The 20,284-nt window shown below is 47.7% G+C and overlaps 1 protein-coding gene across 5 annotated transcripts; it reads right to left on the reverse strand.

Moving 5' to 3' along the window:
- Positions 1–597: 597 nt before the first annotated feature.
- magixa (MAGI family member, X-linked a) lies at positions 598–18,397 on the reverse strand. 5 transcript variants are annotated; one of them, XM_029507332.1, is made up of 21 exons: positions 12,539–12,640; positions 12,210–12,261; positions 11,907–12,144; positions 11,504–11,620; positions 11,292–11,411; positions 10,650–10,823; positions 10,343–10,523; positions 9,471–9,541; positions 9,161–9,328; positions 8,580–8,749; positions 8,394–8,493; positions 8,008–8,179; positions 7,321–7,933; positions 6,933–6,996; positions 6,635–6,844; positions 6,266–6,547; positions 5,242–5,436; positions 4,607–4,683; positions 4,343–4,489; positions 3,853–3,991; positions 598–2,364 (listed from the first exon to the last, which is right to left on the reverse strand). In XM_029507332.1, the coding sequence occupies exons 1-21, from the start codon at positions 12,544–12,546 to the stop codon at positions 1,526–1,528; spliced, it is 4,137 nt and encodes a 1,378-aa protein (XP_029363192.1). In that variant the 5' UTR covers positions 12,547–12,640; the 3' UTR covers positions 598–1,525. The 5 variants fall into 5 exon arrangements, with proteins under 5 accessions (XP_029363192.1, XP_029363191.1, XP_029363190.1 ...); XM_029507331.1 differs by lacking the exon at positions 12,539–12,640 and adding an exon at positions 18,022–18,397 and having other exon boundaries at positions 6,266–6,844; XM_029507330.1 differs by having other exon boundaries at positions 6,266–6,844; positions 10,343–10,520.
- Between the last annotated feature and the right edge of the window lie 1,887 nt (positions 18,398–20,284).

Consider the following 20,284-nt stretch of genomic DNA (forward strand, 5'->3'; position numbering starts at 1 on the left):
CTCTCTCTCTCTGTGATGGCGCTGAGGTGACAGCAGATAAACAACCACAATACTCACACACACACACACACACACAGTACAAGGCCGACAGACGTTGAGAACAGACCACAGTCTGAACAGACTCTGGACTCTAGTGGTTTTTCTTTCATCACATGGATCCCAGTCCGAGTCCAGACTCGGGGACTATGAGGCAACAACTGAAGGCCCCCGGCTCCTCCCTCTCTAGAGCCAGACCACCCATTGACTGAAGGAGACATGGTCTTTATCTTTATGTGGATCAGAGTGCTCATGGAATCATCAGGACCTGGTCTTCATCTGGAGGTGATCCTGATCTGGGATCTCAGACCTGACAGTGTGTGTTTTCTGGTCCCACACTCGGTTCTGGTCTGGCTCCGGTTCGGGTTCAGTTGTCTGTTTTGTTAGTGAATGCCCAACACACTCTGTAGCACAAATCAAACACCAGCACTACAGGTGCATTCTGGGTACAAATGTCAGCAGCAGGAACTTGAGAGACACACAACAAGGTCTCAGCTCGTCAGGTTGAAACGTCGCAGACACAACAATAAATAAAGAGATTGATCAGTTGATCATTGGCTCTTTATTAATAAAGTTTTCTTGAACAGTGAACAGAGACCAGAACAGACTGCTGAGGCTCCGTTTGGTTTATTGATGCTGATCCTGAAACAATGAGGCACAAACGGGGGGTAGGGGGAGGCTCGGGGGTCAGATTGGGGTGGGGGAGTCTGCAGCCTTAGTGTCAGTTCAAGGACAAAGGCTGAAAAGAAAACGAGGCACTTGTTCCAGAGCTGCAGGTCGTCGGGCATGTTGGCCTCATCCACCATCATTGTTGCATTAGAAATGAGCCATCCATACCAATGACCATGCTGCCATTGCGATGTATGTGCATGTGTTTATGGCTCTATTACATCACCAAGTCTTTTTTTTTTTCATTTTCAAGCAAGCAAGCAAATTGATCATCAGGTTTACTCTCTAACAATAATAATAATCAATACACAATAAGTGTCATTGAGCCTTTACATGTTTACATGTTGTAGCTTATAAAAATAAAAAATCATTCCATTGATATTCACATGCTCAGATTACACACACAGTCCAGGTCTCAGGGAGTCTGGATTGAAGGTTTGCATATGATTTAAAGTTAGATGAGGATGATGAAGGCGACGTGGACCGAGAACATGACCAAGCTCAGTCCACCTTGCTCTGGGTCACCAGACCTCTTGGCCCTGACTCTGGTCCGGATTTACCAGAGCTGACCTTTGCGATACAGGGCTCAGTGAGGGATGATGGGTAAAGCTGTTTCATGACTGGCCAATAAGATTTCCTCAAAACCCACCATGCCATTTAGAAACAAGCCCTTGTCTTCTTGTGTCTTATCGTCCAATCAGAAAGAGTTGTCTGTTAACATGAACTCTCAGTTGGCCAATCAAAGAAAGCCCTTATCAATTAGCCAATTAAAAAAAGAATTCAGTGAAAAAAGACATTAATCCTCATCACTGCTGGCCAGTCAGAGAGAGAGCCTCGCTGTGAGTTCCCGCCCACTGAGTTGACTAGTCAGAACTTGTGTCAGTCTCTGTGGACTGGGCTTCAGCCAGGGGCCTGGGGTGTTCCTTTGTTGCCATGGTGACTCACCTCTGTCCCACAAAGATTCCTCCCTCCACCCCGTTGTAGCATTGCTGGCAGCTGATAGGCTGACCTCTGAGAGGCTGGCAGCTGATTCGATCTCAGAAAGTTGCTGGCGCTCGTCACCACTGTTGTCCATTGGCATGAGGAAGGAGAATGCTGCTCTCTGAGCTGAAGCTGTGCTCCCAAGATGCTTTGCGTGGCTGGTGGTGGTGTTGTTTCTGTTGTCTCCCTCCTTCCTCCTGCTCTTCATCTTGCTCCTCCTCTTCATCTCCCTCACTCCTCCTAAATCCTCCCATCCCTCTGCCGGCGGCGACGTGTCCTGGGATCGAGCACCGTTCCTGGGTAAACTCCAGCTCTGCCCCCCCCGCTCCTTCTGGTCATCTGGCTTCTTGCTCTGATTCCTCCTCTTCCTCTCCTCTTCTTCATCCTTCTTCACCCTCCTCTCATCCTTCAGTTCTTCCTGTCGCCACCTCCTCTCCTCTTCCCTTCTAATCTCCTCCCTTGTCTCCTTCTCCACAAGGTCCAGGTCGAGCTCAGGAGGTCCACTTTCTGATCTTCGTTTGGTTTCTCCCTTTCTCCTCCTCCTCCTCTCTCCTCCTCCTCCTCCTCCTCCTCCTCTCCAATGTTGGTTGATGGAGGCAGTTGTCATGGTTACCATATCCATATCCTGCTCCTCTGTGAGTGAAGAGGTGGGAGGGGGGAGGGCTCCTTCCTCAGGGCCTGATGCACAGAGAAGAAGAGTGTTAATGTGTCTGTCAGGTGAGACCCTCAGGACACGCCCCCTCTGTGCCTCATCAGATGGTTAATAAAGTTTGACTCCAATAATGAATGTAATAATAATAATCATCATCATCATCATCATAATAATAAGAGAAACTACTGTTATAAGCATGTTATTATTAACCTCAATGGTTACCTGATTAGTAACACGTTAAAAACACGTTAACTATAACTACACACACTAACATTAAGGCTGTTTATAACATTGACTGGATTTAATGACACGTTAAGGATATAATTAATGTTATTAACATCTTATAATGCATCATGTTCACACACCACGGTCAGCTACATATTAGTGTGTTCATGGAATTGATGTTTTGTTGAGCACAAGCAGCTGATGAAGGGATGATGATGATGAAGAAGGAGGAAGGATGATGAAATGACAGGAGAAGAATGAAGGAAGTGAAGGAAACCAGAAGAGAAGCAGAAAGTTACCGACCGCAAATTTTCCGTGCGTCCAATGACGTAGAAACAGGGTTCGCCCTGTTTGGAGTTGGTCATACAGAGAGACAGGCTGGACAGCTCCACTGAGGAAGGAGAGGAGGAGGAAGGCAGCAGGAAGTACAGCAGAAAGGAAGGAGAGGGTGAAACAGGAAGTCAGACAATGAGACCCCAAACCAGAGAAGGTAGAACATTTGAGTCCCTGAGTCTTGGAGGGCCATCTAAAGCAGTACGTCTCAAATAGTGGGGCACGCCCCCCTGGGGGGTGCAGTGCGATGCAGAGAGGGGGCGTGTGTGACCCCGCGGAACATGCACCTCCACTACAGTAGAGGCGCTCTCAATGTCAGAGTGTGCGCAGGGAGTATTAGTAGAGTTTTTATGCACCAAGCATGCACAGCACAGAGCAGGAGATATGAAGTGCAGTGAACAAACCCTCAAGAGACAACATGAAAAAATATTTAACAGGGATGAAAAGAGAGACGGAGATAATGATAATAAGAATACAATGTTATGCAGTGGTGTACTTATAACAGTTTTATAGACAATTGGTACTATTTATAGTCGTGGCAGAGAGTGGGGGTGGAGGGATGCACAAAATATTTTCTTCTTCCTAGGGGGGCGTAACAGAAAATAATTGAGAAGCACTGATCTAAAGGTTTCAGATACAGGAAGTGACACGGCTGTAAAAGATACACTAATAAACTGAACTGGTTACTTTTTTTAAGCGGACATGTTTCTGAAGCATTCAGACGTCTCCTGTGCTCTTATGCTGAAAAGCACTCGCATTAAAGCTGAAAAAGGGGTCTGGTTGTGGATCAGGACTTCTCTGATCAGTGTCCTCGTGGTTAAGCTGCAGGACGTTTTTTTTTTTTTTTTAATCAAGAGTTAATCAAACGCAGTAAAACTTTCCTCTTTGTGTGACCTAATGTTGTGCTGTCAATGATCTGTGGTGTGAACAGGAAGTGGGCCAGTTTGTAGCCTCACCATAGTCTGGCACATATCCGTTTCCCTTCTTCAGGACCAGGTGGATTCGGTGTCCTCCTCTCCGGATCTGCTCCACGGCCTGACTGTGCGTCATCCCCACCGTGCTGTCGCCATTTATCTCCACTAGCTGGTCCGAAACCTGAACAGGTAACACATCGTTAAACACAACTTTAAACACAACGTCAACACAGGGGATCCGTTTCCTGCTCTGAGTCTTCAAATTAAAGGTCAACCTGCAGCTCACAGGCAACGATTCTGAAAGGCTTTTATAGTGAAACATCTACAGGAAGTTTCTCTGACAACGTCTGGGAACTGTTTTTATATCTATATAAATTAAAGTACGGTGGCCCAGCAAGTCTGAGTCATGAAGACAATAAAACACCTGAGTTGCTGGTCCAGACCTAGCATTACCAACGGTTGAGCTACCACAGTACATGAACCGTCCATCAGGACCACCTGGACCCTAATATGTATGTCTGTGTGTGTGTACCTGGATCTTGCTGCTGCGTTGGGCCGGCCCCCCCTCCATCAGACCGAGGACATACAGTCCCATGTTGTACTCACTGCCCCCCCTCAGAGAGAACCCGAACCCTGTTGGACCTCGTTCCAGATCCACACTGTAGAACCTGGATTCCTCCTGAGGGACAGAGACGAGGAGAAGACTGGGTCTGTTCTGGTTTAGTCTGTTCTAGTTCTGCGCAGTCTGGAGGAAATATATGTACAGGAAATAAATAGTAAAGAAAATGAGTCTGACCTTTGACCTCCCTCTGACTCCTTTGATCAGACGGCCGTTAACGTCAAGGTCAACTCCTTCAGACACAGAGGAAAAGTCTGGGCAGGGGACAAATCAAATCAAATGAAATCAGTTTCAGTCGGCTTGATTGACGAATAGAACTGAGTATCATCTGCATAACAGTGAAACTTGATGCTATGCTTCCAGATAATATTGATAAGTATGATTTGAACCAACTTAGTGCAGCTCCTCTGATTGAATTCCCTGTTTCAGCTTTTGTAATAGAATATTATGGTCTGTGGTGTCAGAAGCAGCGTAAAGATCTAACAGGACACAGGACTAACTTTTACCGGAGCTGTTTCTGTGATGGACTCTAAAGCCTGACTGAGGCTCTTCAAACAGGCAAACAAGAAGTGAAAGGGAGGTTAGATACAAGTCCATAAACAGCCCAAACATCTGGATCAGGATCAGGATTCTGAGGAGAGGTTTAATAACTGCAGTCTTGAAAGGCTGAAGATAAAGTTAAACTGGTCAGTTCCGCAATGTTCCTGCTCATCAGTGGGAGATGAGGAGACAAGTAAAAGCAGTCTTCATCATCATCATGTGTCTTTGTGTCACACACTGTATGTGTGTGTGTCTGTGGTTGTGTGTCGTACGGTTTGTGTGTGTGACACTCAGTCTCAGTGTGTCTCCAGCCCTCCTCAGGATCTGGGCCAGGTCTCTGTGCTGCAGTCCGGTAACAGGTCTGGTCTCCACAGCATCCAGCTGGTCTCCAGGTCGGATCAGTCCGCTCCGAGCCGCCGGGCTGCCACGGCGAACCGTCACAAAGCGATGGGACATGAGGGAGGGGCCTGGGGGGGCAGAGAGCAGCCAATCAGTATTAATCCCACCTTTAGTTTAGGATCCATCAGAGTAAAGACCAGAGAGTTCAGGTCCAGATCCACCAGGCCTACATAAAGACCAGAGAGCTGGTCCTGCTCGCCTGGAAACCAACATGTGGCCTGATCTGAACTGGACTCAGCAGGACTTACATCAACAGGATAAAGACCAGATAGGGTTAGGAAGACCAGAACCATACAGACAGAGAGACACACACACAGACACAAGTTTGAATGAGGGCAAAATATTCCAAACATTCCTAAGAACTGATAAGAGCTGAGAAGGGAGAAAGGAAGGAGGGAAGGAGGGAAGGTTAGGGGTTCGGTCAATCTCTGTTTCTTTTCATCAACACATGTTGGATATTAAAGCACTCAGTGTGTACTCCATCTTGAAGACACACACACACATTCAGTGACTTACATTTTGTGTTCTTGATGGTCTTCAGAGCCGACTGCAGTCGGTCCAACATGATGGACAAGAGACAAAAAGATTGGATGTCTGTCTGTCTGTCTGTCTGTCTGTCTGTCTGTCCGTCTGTCTGTCTGTCTCTCTCTCTCTCTCTCAATCTCTCTCCCTCACTCCCTCTTGTTGTGGAAGCAGTTGAGCGAGGCTGACTGAGCTATAGGGTTAGGGGGGTTAGGCAATTGGGGGAGGGGGCGTGGCTAAGAAAGAGCTGATAACAAGTAGGGGGATGTCCCAGGATTTAAAGGACCTGGTCTGTCCTGGTCCAGATCTCCAAATTTGTGCGTCTGTTGAGGTTATGTGATTCAACATATTGTGTGTAACGGTTCACTCACTCACCGCCGTTGGTCACTTCCTGAGAGGCGATGACAAACCCAAAACCCTCCCCCAGACGCCTCCTTAGCTCCACCTCCACCGTCTTCCCTATGCCCCTCCCATCCTTGGTGACTGCTGCTGCAGCTCCACTCCCTTTGTGTGGTGGGGTGGGGCCAGCACTGTCCTCCATTCCCAGCAAATCACGAGGCTCCAATGTCAGGGTGACAGGAACTGAGTCCAGGAAGCTGGTACTTTGGATGAGGGTGGAGGGGGGGCCCCCGTTAGGTGTCTGGGCTGGAGGGGGCCCTGGAGGACACAGAGGATTCAGACTGAGGGCTGGGGGAGACCGCATCCTGCAGATTGAATCCTGCTCCTGGTTCAGCCCTACTTTACCTTGGTGGTTCCCTGAAACCAGAACATCGCCCTGTTGGGGGCTGTCCAGAGCTAAGCCAGCCTGGCTGAACGGGGGGACATCCCCCACTGAGGACCCTGAGGACAGGTCAGCTGAAGTAGGGGGCTGTGAAGAAGTGGGGGCAGACCCACTGTGAGGGGAGGGGAAGGGCTTGTAGAGGTTGGGGGTGATGACAGGGGAGGTGACAGGACCTGCAGGAGGAAGAGGAGACAGAAAATCCTGATGATGAAGGTGGATACATGACTGGGGGAGTCACGGTAAAGGTGTGTTCAGCCGTACCTCCTCTGTAGACCAGGAGAACTACCTCTCCTTGTTTGGTGTGCTCCTGCAGGACTCTCTGGACCTGAACGACAAACACACTCATTATTGTTTCTAATCTACCCATAACAGAGTTCTAATGAGTCCGGATCCTGATCCCAAATGCTTATCCTGCAGGCTTTCCATCCTGATGTTAGAGTTGACCAAGAAGAACAGGCTTGGATGTGTCAGACCAGAATTATGAGATATGACTCAGCTGCCCACCTCACCAGCCAGCCTGTTAACCTCAAACCGATAACCTGTTTCACAAGTCTACACATTAGGTTTGCTGGACCTTCTGGTCTGACCAGTTCCTGAATCTGGTCTGATAAGTTCAGACAGACCAATCACAGCCCATGGTAATACTTACCTGGGAGAAGCTGAGGCTCTGGATGTCGGAGCCGTTGATCTTCACAATGGCGTCCCCCGGCTGCAGTGACGGGCACTGCCTACGGTCCCAGACTCGCCTCACCACTGCCAGCTGCCCCCCCTGCCCCCCTGCGGTCACACTGAACCCCAGCCCCCCTCCTTCGCGACGTCCCAGGGCCACTGGCACCAACTCCCTCCCAGGGGCTGACATTGGTGCTCCGAGTGTGAGCACAAGTCCTGGGTTCCCTCTGGAGGCTGGGGGGATTGCCTGGTGACTGGCAGGACACCCGTTAAAACCGCAAGGGGGGACATCTCTGGGTGAAGCCAAGGCAAGAGAGGTTTGTGGCATCGGCGGGCGTTGCACAGGTGGCGCTGCGGACTGTGTGGGTTTGGTAGAATTGGTGGAGTTCTGGAGGAGGCTCGTCTCTGGCTGAGACAGGGGCAGTTTGGACAGAGTGTGCGAAGACAAGGAGGTAATGGGCAGTGTGGATGAGGAGATGGGCAGCGTTGACGAGGACAAATCGCTCTCTGAGGACTTGGAGCTCTGGTGGTGGAGGAGGGAGGATGAGGAGAGGGCAGGGAGCGTGCTGCTGTTGTAGCGAATCAGGGAAGATCTGAGGACGAGGAGGCGGAGTTTGATTTAAGGTTAGAAAACATCACTTCTAATCCTGCTAATATGAACACTGACCTTCGAGTTCCAGCATTGGACAAGCCGCCATCAGAGTCACTGTGATTGGCTGCTGTCCTGTCTCGAGGTGGTGGAGGACCCAGCGGAGGGTCAGAGGACGTGGTGGTGGGTGGACCTGTCAGCCCATTCGACACTGGCTGAGCAACGTAGGAGGGCAGGGGTTGTCCCAATCCTGGGGTAAAACACATGAGCTGAGATTGACAGATGATCAGCTGATAATCAGTGGTGAGTTCAGGTGTCTGTACTAACAGTGGGATAGTGGAGCGTAGAGATGAGTTGGTGGGTAAAACTACCCTGAACTTGATTTCATTGGTCCTTACTGTAACCCCCCCACCCCCCCCAACCCAGCCTCATGTCCACTTGTGAGTTGAATGGCGTAGAGCGACCTGGTATGCTGCCGTTGGTGTCCAGCGTGCAGCTGTATGTGAGGTGTGTCAGGCCTCGGCTCACTGTAGCAGGGTTGGAGGGCTCAACAGGGGTCTGCGGCTGTGGGTGGAGTCAGACACACAGTTAGTGGTTGCGGTGTTGGTCAGAAGACGGTGAAGAAGCGTTCGGTCCGGTTGGCATCGTACCGTGTCCAGACTCTGTTTGGGGCAGCCATCAGGGTTGTAGAGCATCGGGTAGCCTCGTCTCAGGACCACATCCACACTCTGACCCATCGGAACTGCCTTCAGCATCTCCACCACGTCTTTATGGGACCGGCCCAGAACACAGCAGTCATTGATGTAGACCAGGATGTCGGCTGGAGGACACACGCAACCACAAGCTGAACAACTGTTAGAGAACAAATGTTCTTCACTGGAATCAAACCAAACTTTTCCTGTTCCAAACAACAACACAACAACAAGTACTGTGAGTTCAGATTGTACACTGATCAAATTCATCTAGATTCATTTTAATGTTTCTCTGGTGTTGAACTGTGTGTTTGTGTACGTTTGTGTGTGTGTTTTACCCTCAGTGCCTGTGAGCATGTCTGTCAGTATGGGAGGGAAAGGAGGCTGTGTGTGTTAGTGTGTGTGTGTGGATTAGAGGTGAAACATAATCCTCCAGACTGATGAGGGAGATTTTTTATCTCTGTTGTCATGGCAACAACAATAAATACCTGACTGATCATAGCCGTCCAGTGACAGGACAGGAACTACAGAACCTGTACCTGTATTGAGGGCTGGTGGTCCTCCAGGTGTGACACTGTACACCTGGAGAAACTCGCGGGGTCGACTTCCTCCAACAATGTTGAAGCCAAAACCTCGGGGACCTTTGGACAGCCGGGTGTGAATGGAATAACCTCTGAGCTGACTGGGCTGCTCCGTGAACTCTGGGACTGGGACAACAGAATATAAAGGAGTCATCAGATTTTTCTATGATTTATCATGATTTAAAAATCTTATACAGTAGCAGCCAAACAGGAAGTATAACTGAAATGAACAAATCAGTCACTGAATCTGATTGGCTGACAGACTCACGCTCTGTACAGGATGTTGTCTCTTTGCTCTGAGTTCGAGGATCCAGCCAACTGGTCGTCTTTGATTTATGACTGAGAAAGAAAAAAGCCATTACAATCTTCATCATCACCACCACCACCATCATCATCATCTTCATCACCACCACCATCATCATCATCATCATCACCACCATCATCATCTTCATCATCACCATGACCATCATCATCATCATCATCATCATCATCACCACCATCATCATCTTTATCATCACCACCATCATCATCTTCATCATCACCACCACCATCATCATCTTCATCATCACCACGACCATCATCATCATCATCATCATCACCACCATCATCATCTTCATCATCATCACCATCACCATCATCATCACCATCACCATCATCATCATCATCACCACCATCATCATCTTCATCACCACGACCATCATCATCATCATCATCATCACCACCATCATCTTCATCATCATCATCATCACCACCATCATCATCTTCATCATCACCACGACCATCATCATCATCATCATCACCACCACCATCATCATCATCATCATCACCACGACCATCATCATCATCATCACCACCATCATCATCTTCATCATCACCACGACCATCATCATCATCATCACCACCATCATCATCATCATCATCACCACCATCATCATCATCACCACCATCATCATCTTCATCATCACCACGACCATCATCATCATCACCACCATCATCATCATCATCACCACCATCATCATCATCATCATCATCACCACCATCATCATCTTCATCATCATCATCATCATCACAGGTCACAGGTTAAGATCATCCTGATCATTGTTCAATGATGTGATTACTGATCATTGATCAGTGACTCACTCGATATAATACGGCTCTCCTGATTCACTGTAGGCCAACTCCCAGTTTTGAGGCAGGGCCCCACCCCTTCCTCTTCCCCTTCCTCTTCCTCCCCCGTTCTCCATCCCTTCTGGACTCCCCACCGTTGACTCCCATGACTGGCTGAGTGGCAACATGGTGGGCGGGGCTCCAGCCGAACCTGCTGATAGAGAGAAAGGGAATGAGGCTATCTCACTGTCCTCCTCACTGTCCCCCCACCTGACAGTCCACTGTCCTCCTCACTGTCCCCCCTCCCGACAGTCCACTGTCCTCCTCACTGTCCCCCCACCTGACAGTCCACTGTCCTCCTCACTGTCCCCCCCCTCCTCCACAGCTTTCTCCAGGTTGCTCAGGCTCTTGCTTCTGGTCCTGAAGTTCCTCAGCAGGTTCCGATGCTCCTGGTATGTGATTGGTGGACTCTCCGGACCGATGTGGACGGGGCGGGGCGTCCCATAGTAGTTCCCTGTCATTGAATGGAGACCAGGGACACAGTTGATCAGTAGCACAATGGGAACACAACATACACCCGACAAACAGTTGACACACACTGTTAAACTTTGTAACCATGGCAACAGTGAACACAGAACACATCTGTGACATAAAATCAATCTGAGTTCGTCAACAAGTCATCAATAATATTTATCAATACAATCTGAACAATCAAAAGTCAGTAACTCATTCATTCATCATTCATTATTCATTCATTCAGGTTTGTAAGTGTAAATGTTGTTTTTATTGACGCTGTTGTTATTGTTTTTGCTGTCATTATTGACACTGCTGTTTTTGGTTGCTCTCTGTTATTGCTCTTGCAACTCATGTTTTGAAGTATCTGAAAACACGATCTCAACATTGATAATTTGAGAAGCAGTTTATTCTGTCTATGTTACAGTGAAACACAGACAAACACACACAGCTGGTTGTGTTGTGGTACCTTTGAACTTCCCGCTCTCCAGCAGAGCTCCAGATTCCTCCAGAGAGAAAAACTCCTCGATGGACACAAAGTTGTAGTCCACACCTGAGATCTCCCCGTCTCGAGGCTGCCGGGTTGTACCTGCAGAGGGCGGGGCAACCGAGGTGTCATCACACAGGCCAATAGAGACGCTCACTTGTGTGTGTGTGTGTCTGTGTGCGTGTGTGTCGTACAGGGCACAGCGCGCAGGTACAGGTTCTCTCTGATCAGCTGCTGCAGTTGACTGTCCATGGAGCCCGGAGTGAAACACTTACTGAGGTACAACCTGAGGTCCTTACAGAGGGACGATCCTGAAACAGTGTGGTCACAGTGATGTCATCCAGCAGTACAGTGTCACACCGGCAACACTGAGGTCACTACACAATTATCTGATCCTGCTGATCAGAAATTCAATTGATCACTTTTATCCACAGGTCTAACCCGCCCTTTGCCTATTAGTGACATAATAAGAACATAAAGAGGTCGAGTCAGTGTGACGCTTGTCAGCAAAGGAAGGAGTCGTTGTGATGCTTGTTATAAAGGGGTGCGGTCAGTGCAATGCTGTTCAGACTACCTGTGGATTAACTCTAGAGTTACCTGGGGAGACAGTCTTGATCCTGATTGGATGAGGACAGGAGTTGAGGACTCCTCTGACATCACCGAGGGTCATCCCTAACACGGGTGTTCCCCCAATCTCTAAGATGATATCGCCCACCGTGGCCCCACCCCCAGGGGCAGTTGTGACAAATGGGAACTCGCCGTAGTCGGCTCCACCCCCGATAGCCAGACCCAGCTCTCCCGAGCCCCCCCCCAGCGGGACGAAACCCTCCTGCACCTGTTGGCAGAGAGAGTCAGATGACCTTCACACACCTTTGGATAGCCAGGTAAGTGTGTTGTTACCTTGGAGCGCCAATGCAGCTTCTTCACTGTCGCTTTAGACATGGCGGCCGAACTGCAGACAGGAAGAGACAGGTAATGGGTCAGTGACACACCTCGTTCATCTGCTGATCACACAACAAAAAATTTGAGCGGCTCCCTTCTCTGCTGTCATCACTTGATCTCAAACACCTTCATGATCACACCCATCTGCACCTTCTTGTTCTAAGTTTTGCTTCTTCATATGGAAGTGCATTACCTACTACCTGCTACCGATCATTCCTTCTTGCATGCTAATTAGACATCTCTTTTAATTCTTGCTGAACTAGGACACATTCCAACATGCTCCCTACCTAAACATGAAGCTTCCTTGTCTCCACAGCTGCCAACCTCGTAGGTTCCTAAGTTAACAAACTTAACAGGACGTTTGTCTAACGTCCTGGTTTTACTCTAATTCATCTGCTAGCAACAGGAAACTGTTTAATCAGCAGAGAACTGTTTCCTGTTTCCTGTTGGGATCAATTTCTACATCAACTCATCGACTTTGTGCTTCATTCTGAGAGCAGCAGATGGTGGCAGACAACAGGGAGCCACACACAGACTAAACCACTGACACTCTTTCATGGATACAATCATACCTACTGGGAAATACACACTTATTACACAGACACACACTCAAGCTGATAGTTGTGGTACATTAAATATGGAGGAACATTTGTGAATTACTAAGTCAGAAATAAACCAAAGTCTGATGCAGGTTAGAAGGCTTCCTTGGAAGAAAACAAGGGAAAGGAAAGTCCCTAAAAGGAGATGGTTAAAGGATAGGTGAGGTGAGGAAACAAGGTGATAAGGTAATATTTGAATGCCTTCAATGAATGGAGGCGGAGCCTCACACAGGAAGTGTCATAACAGTCGTACTCATAATAGCTCAGCGTTCCCATTCTCTCTCTCTGCCTCTTCCTGTCTGTCACCCTGTGACCATCAAAATAAAATACTTTTAATGCATTGTGTGTGTGTCCTCTCGTGTTATTTCATACAATCCCTTTGTTTTTCTTTCTCTTTTCTCTGTAAACTTTCTGTCTATGTCTCTTGCCCCCTCCCTCTCTCTGATAAGGGGGTCAGAGTACAGTGTGTTCAGGGAGGGGACGGGCTACAGGTGTGTGTGAAGTGTTTAAATAATGTATTAAGAAAAAACTTCTGTAATTTATTAACTTGAAGTTTGTCTTATTGTGGAAAGCTGATAAGGCTCCTCCCACAGTCTGTGATTGACTAAATATGAAAGCTCTTTTATTCTGATGAGTTTTCCAGCATGCCTTGTGCCAGTTAACTGGTCTGTGCTGGTCCAACTGTTCTCTATGATAACAGATGTTAACTAACCAACCAGAATCAGAGTCATCGCTCTCATCGCCAACACATTGCACACACAGACACTAAGCACATTTACGACACCTAAAAAAAAACAAATGATAGCATCTGTCTGACCAAAACTGGACTTTTAAAGTACACGTAAACATGGACTAACACACCCAGATAATGAGATTGAAGGTCAATCTGCTGCTGCATGTATACCGATAGTCGAACTGGAGGTGGAGGAGGTGATCTGCGCATGTGCTTAAGTTAAGTTAAGAACGGCATTTAAAACGTAAATGGAAACGTAGGCAGTCAGACAAAACCTAACATTGCGAAGTTATGTACAAATTTAGAAGGTGGTTGTCCATCGTCGTGCCAGTTTACCTCTAAATCGCTAACTTTCTAGCTCCACTGTCTTTTTTCTTTCCACCTCTGTTGTGTCATTTGACGTCATTTGTCAGTTGGTGGCAGCCCGTTGCCCGCAAGTCAAATGAAATCAAATCAAATCAGATTTATTTGTATAGCGCCAAATCATAACAAAGTTACATCAAGGCACTTTACATATAGAGCAGGTCTAGACCAAACTCTTTATAAAATTATTTAAAGAGACCCAACAGATCCCCCGATGAGCAAGCACTTGGCAACAGTGGCAAAGAAAAACTTCCTTTAATAGGCAGAAACCTCAAGCAGAACCAGGCTGAGGGGGGGCGGCCATCTGCCTCGATAGGTTGGGTTGAGAGTGGGAGAGAGAGAGAGAGATAGGCATTGGAGGGGGGGGGGTGTAGGCAGCAACATGTTGCTGCATGAAGTTCATGGAGTTGAGCTGTGGTACAGAATTCATGCTATATGGGACCAGCAGGTGTTGCAGGAACATGGGATGGAGATGAGTCACCACCTGCAGGATGAGGAGAGGAACTGGGAGAGACAGAGACTTTGGCAGAACATGGTTAGTAAATGTAGTATGAATGCTTAGAACTGGGAGAAACTGTGTTTTTTAAGAAGGATGGTACTTATCAACGCATGTAAGGAGGGAGGGAGAGAGAAAGAGGGAGAGGGGGAGAGAGGGTGACAGGGAGAGAGGGAGAGAGAGAGAAGCTCAGTCCTTCCCCCAGCAGCCTCGGCCTACAGCAGCATAGCTAAAGAGTAGAGGACTTTTTAACTATCAGCTCTGTCATACAGGAAAGTTTTAAGCCTGGTCTTGCAAATTACTAAAGAGTCCGCCCCCCGGACCGATGCCTGATAACTGAACGATCTGCCTCCAGATTTACTCTTGGAGACTCTAGGAACCACAAGTAAACCTCCATCTAGAGAGCGGAGTGGCCTGCTAGGACAGTAAGGAACTATGAGCTCTCTGAGATGTGATGGAACTTGGCCATTAAGAGCTTTATACGTTAAAAGAAGGATTTTGAATTCTACTCTATATTTTACTGGCAGCCAATGAAGAGCAGCTAACAGGAGAGATGTGATCTCTTTTCCTAGTTCCTGTTAATATTCGTGCAGCAGCATTCTGAATTAACTGAAGGCCTTTTAGAGATTTGTTTGGACATCCAGATAGTAATGAGTTACAGTAGTCCAGCCTAGAAGTTACAAATGCATGGACTAGTTTTTCTGCATCATCCTGAGAAAGGATGTTTCTGATTTTCCGAATGTTTCTCAGGTGGAAGAAAGCTGCCCGACTAACTTGTTTTATGTGAGGGACAAAGGACATGTCCTGGTCAAAAGTTACTCCAAGGTTACAGTGGAGCTGGAAGCCACAGTGATGCCGTCCAGACTGATGAGATGATTAGATAGTATTTTTCTGAGGTGCTAAGGACCGAGTACAATAACTTCTGTTTTGTCAAAGTTGAGAAGTAAAAGATTTTCAGTCATCCAGACTTTTATGTCTTCAAGACATGCCTGCAGTCTGACTATCTGAGTGACTTCATTTGGCTTCATTGATAGGTACAGCTGTGTATCATCTGCATAGCAGTGGAAGTTGATGCTGTGTTTCCTGATAATGTTGCCTAAAGTCGTTTGTCTTATTCAGCTTTTTGTCAAATTTTTTGGTTTCTATCTCTGTACATCCTTGTTTTGTCCTTGTATTTTTGTTGTGTAATTATTATTTAATCCCCTGGTTATAACGATGATTATTTTGTAAATGGTATGTGTAAATAAAAATAATAATAAAAAAAAAAAACATTTCATGACCAGAAAAAAAATATCCGCAAATTGAAAGAGTGCACCTATGGTTATCTCGCCACCTATCGGAGTGGAGGAGACATGATTTCAACAAATAAATTGTTTACTGGGACAAGGACAGAAGTCCGATTAGACGGCCTTATCGAGTTATAACCATAGCTCGGTTTAACTGTGCATGTCAACGTGCTGACTGACACACACAGATTGGATAGGCAGTTTAGGGGATGGTGGACTCATCCTGAACTGGACTGTGTCGATGTCTGAACCTTTTGTCCAGGCTGGACTTCCATTTCAGAGGTCTGTTGTCAGGAGAAAGACCCTGGACTGAAAGCTCTGATCCAGATCCTCACATCTGATGCCTCAGTATTGGACTGACTGATCAGACCCAATCCTGAACTCACCACATTGTCCTCCATGTTGTGTTTCAGCGTCAGCAGCTCTGTTGTTGTCAGTATTGACTTGTTCTTTCATTACATTCCTGTGTGAGTTTGCTTTGTGTGTCTATGTGTGTTCACTAATCTGTCACCTGCTGTAACGCTTGATAAATATTAACCTTACGACAATACCCTGCTAACACACACACACAACTACATATGCAGAAACACAACCAGACAAACAGACACACAAACAAACAGTCCTGGGCTTGGACAGGGCATGGGGGTCACTGAGAGACTCGTGTTAGTATGTTAGCATGACTGGAAGCCTTTCAAGGTATTCCATTGCTTTAGTTACTGACATCACACAAATCAGAAACATTTAGTGTTTGTCTAAAAACCTCCATCCAGTCTGACAGCTGTGATCACGTGATCAGCAGATCAGCTTTGGCATTAGCACCTTAGCTTGAATCAGAGATGGACCCCTTTATAGACCAGACCTGCCCCTAATTCAAGGATCTTCACAGAATGAGCAGGTCCAGACCAAACTCAGTGTGGAGCTGTTGAAGAGACCAACAGATCCCTCCAACTGGCCTCTAAGGAACCTCCAACCAGCCTCTAATAAACTTCCAGCCGGTCTCTAATACACCTTAAACTGGCCTCTAATAGACCTTAAACCGGCCTCTAATGAACCTCCAGCTGCCCTCTAAGAAACCTCCAGCTGGCCTCTAATAGACCTTAAACCGGCCTCTAATGAAACTCTAGCTGCCCTCTAAGAAACCTCCAGCCGGCCTCTAATAGACCTTAAACCGGCCTCTAATGAACCTCCAGCTGCCCTCTAAGAAACCTCCAACCGGCCTCTAATGAACCTCCAAGCAGCATCTAATAAACCTCCAACTGCCTCTAATAAACTTCCAGCCGGTCTCTAATACACCTTAAACTGGCCTCTAATGAACCTCCAGCTGCCCTCTAAGAAACCTCCAGCCGGCCTCTAATGAACCTCCAAGCAGCATCTAATAAACCTCCAACTGTCTCTAATAAACTTCCAGCCAGCCTCTAATACACCTTAAACCGGCCTCTAATGAACCTCCAGCTGCCCTCTAATAAACTTCCAGCCGGTCTCTAATACACCTTAAACCGGCCTCTAATGAACCTCCAGCTGGCCTCTAATAGACCTTAAACCGGCCTCTAATGAACCTCCAGCTGGCCTCTAAGAAACCTCCAGCCGGTCTCTAATACACCTTAAACTGGCCTCTAATGAACCTCCAGCTGCCCTCTAAGAAACCTCCAGCCGGTCTCTAATAGACCTTAAACCGGCCTCTAATGAACCTCCAGCTGGCCTCTAAGAAACCTCCAGCCGGCCTCTAATAGACCTTAAACCGGCCTCTAATGAACCTCCAGCTGGCCTCTAAGAAACCTCCAGCCGGCCTCTAATGAACCTCCAAGCAGCATCTAATAAACCTCCAGCTGCCCTCTAATAAACTTCCAGCCGGTCTCTAATACACCTTAAACTGGCCTCTAATGAACCTCCCACCGGCCTCTAACAGACCCCCCCCCCAACCTGAAACACCTGAGTCAACAGAACCCGGATCAGATCTGTTGGGGTCTCCATCACGGCTCCTCCTGCTGCCTTCATGATAAACGGAGGAGACAAAGAGCAGCTTCTATAGCGCAGATCCAGCTGCGCGCACGCACACGCACGGTATCACCTCCGTTCATTGACACTGATCCCGGAGCAGCTGCTTTACAGCTGTGGTCTTACGGTGTCACAAGCACAGGCACCAGCTCGTCGGTTCCGGAGGACCAGCGGCCGGTCCGGCAGGCTCCTGTTCGGGTTGTGAATGTGCTGACTGCGCCGTTTGTTCCGCCAGAGAAACTAACGCTGTCGGTCCAAACGCTCTGAGAACGCTGCAGACACAGACCGGTTCTGTTACCTTCATTATTCTGTCGGTCCTCCGGTCCGCCGGTCTCCGGTCTCCGGTCTCCGCCGTTAAATCCTCTCCGGTCTTTTGGCGTATTGATCTCTCCTTCTGTGCTGCGAGTTTGCGTGTGCGTGAATCGTGATTGTGTGCGCGTGCGTGAGGTCCACTGCAGGTAAAAATGCAAAGCGCTGAAAGGTAGAAGATCACTCACACACACACACACACACACACACACTGATACACTGGAACACGCGTGCGCAGTGTATGCACGCGTATCAGTGTAAGAGTGTGTATATAAATGTGTGTGTGCCTGCAGGTAGCTGCAGCAGCTAATGGAGCTTTACTACAGCGTGAAAGCAGTGACGACTTAGTGTCGCTCTACCATCCTCCCTCTCTCACAGAGGCAAGGAGGAAAGAGGCTGATGAAGGAAGTGTGAGTGTGTGTGTGTGTGTGTGTGAGTGGGCGTGGAACCAGGAAGGAAGGAGGAAGCTCCACCTTCAGAGGGAGGAGTCATGATGGGGTGGGGGGGGTTCAGCCTCAGTGTGGAGCTGACGGATGATCTTGGTGACGTCACCATCTTGGAGTGTAGCTGGTGATTGGAGGGAGCACAGATCACATGACCTCACATGACCTCTCGCTGGCCACTGGGTGTAAAACACAGTCTGTCCAGCAGGAGGCAGCAGAGGTCATTATCTGAGGGTAGAACCCCGAACCCGAACTGCCAGAGAGGATTATGGGACATGTCAAGAAAACAAGTGGAAATCACCCAGAAATGCAAAAAATAAATGATAATAATCATAATAATTATTATGATTATTATTATACTAGCAACGTGAAAGTTTAAATAGACATCATGTTTTAACTGTGTGTGTGTGTGTCTGTTTGTGGTGGGGTGGATTATGGACCTGGATTATGCACGATTTAATGTAGAAGCTTTGTGACACACACACACACTGCTGCCTCTGATGGGTCAGAGATTGATTTGTGTGCTCGGGGATGAAGAGCCCATGGAGGTCGAGGAGGAACACAGAAATGAGGACAAAAAATAGGAAAGAGGAAAAACGGAGATAGGAAGGACAGGAGGAGGAGGAGCAGTGAAGGAGATTAGGGGCTGAAGAAGGAAATGGGGGGATGAGGTCAAAGGTCAGGTCCTTTTTGACTTTGTTTTGAAAATGAATATTTAGACCAACATATTACTGTGTGTTCTTCACTCTAATAAAGCTGAAATGCTTCACCTTCGTCTCAGTGAAGGTTGATGTTTCATCCTCTTCGGCCTTTAATTGTTGTTGTTCTAATATTTACCCAGAATACCGGTCTCTGCTGGTCTCTGTTGGTCTGTGTTGGACTCTGCTGGACTCCAGGATCGCACCTGGTCTTGGACCAGAACTTCTGGTCTTGCTGATCATCAGGAACCCTGATCCAGATCACCTGACCACACAGATCATCATCTTCATCATCTCTGTCCCATTTTTATTTTCTTTGCCTTTAATTCGTTTTCAGCTTCCCGCCCTTTAACACACTGAGCTGTTTCTATTTAATCCCCAGATGGGGAGAGGGAGGGAGGGAGGGAGGGGGGGGGGGGAGAGAGAGTGAAAGAGAGAGGGAGAGAGGGAGGGGGGGGGAGGGAGAGAGAGTGAGAGAGAGAGAGGGGGAGAGAGAGTGAGAGAGAGAGAGAGAGAAGGACAGAGGGGGACACAGAGAGAGATTAGAGAGCTGAAGCTGGATCTGGATCTTCGCGGTTTTTCTCTGGGTCTGTTTTATTTATTCACACTTTTCCCGCTCTTTCATCAACGAATCAGCTGATTGATTGATCGGCAGCTGAGGCGGGAAAAGTGAGTGAAATGTGGAGCAGTCTGAGCTCGTGAATCTGAAGGAAGGATGTGGATCAAAGCGACCACAAACTGATCAACTGCGGATCGATCGAATATGATTATCGGTGTCTGGAGCTGAGCCGAACTGCAGCGGAGATGTACGAGGAGAGCCGGAAAAGTAAGAACACACTGATGCTTTCAATCAGCTGAAATGAGCTTCGGCACGAAAAGTTCAGATCCATCGATGTGATCACCGATTAATCAGCTTTGACAAGATATAATCAACTAAGACATAATCAACCGAATTGGAACAAGGATTCCATCATTATGACGTCAGAATTAATCAGCTTGCTTCCTCAGCAAAGTCCTTATTTTGTCTCAGTCTGTCCCATCAGCTGGTTCTGATGCTGAAAATGTTATCTGAGTCCAGGTCCTAGACTGAGACTGGGTCTGGGCCCGAGTC

This window comes from Echeneis naucrates, chromosome 7 (assembly GCF_900963305.1).
Source record: "Echeneis naucrates chromosome 7, fEcheNa1.1, whole genome shotgun sequence".
In the NCBI taxonomy this organism is placed as follows: Eukaryota; Metazoa; Chordata; class Actinopteri; order Carangiformes; family Echeneidae; genus Echeneis; species Echeneis naucrates.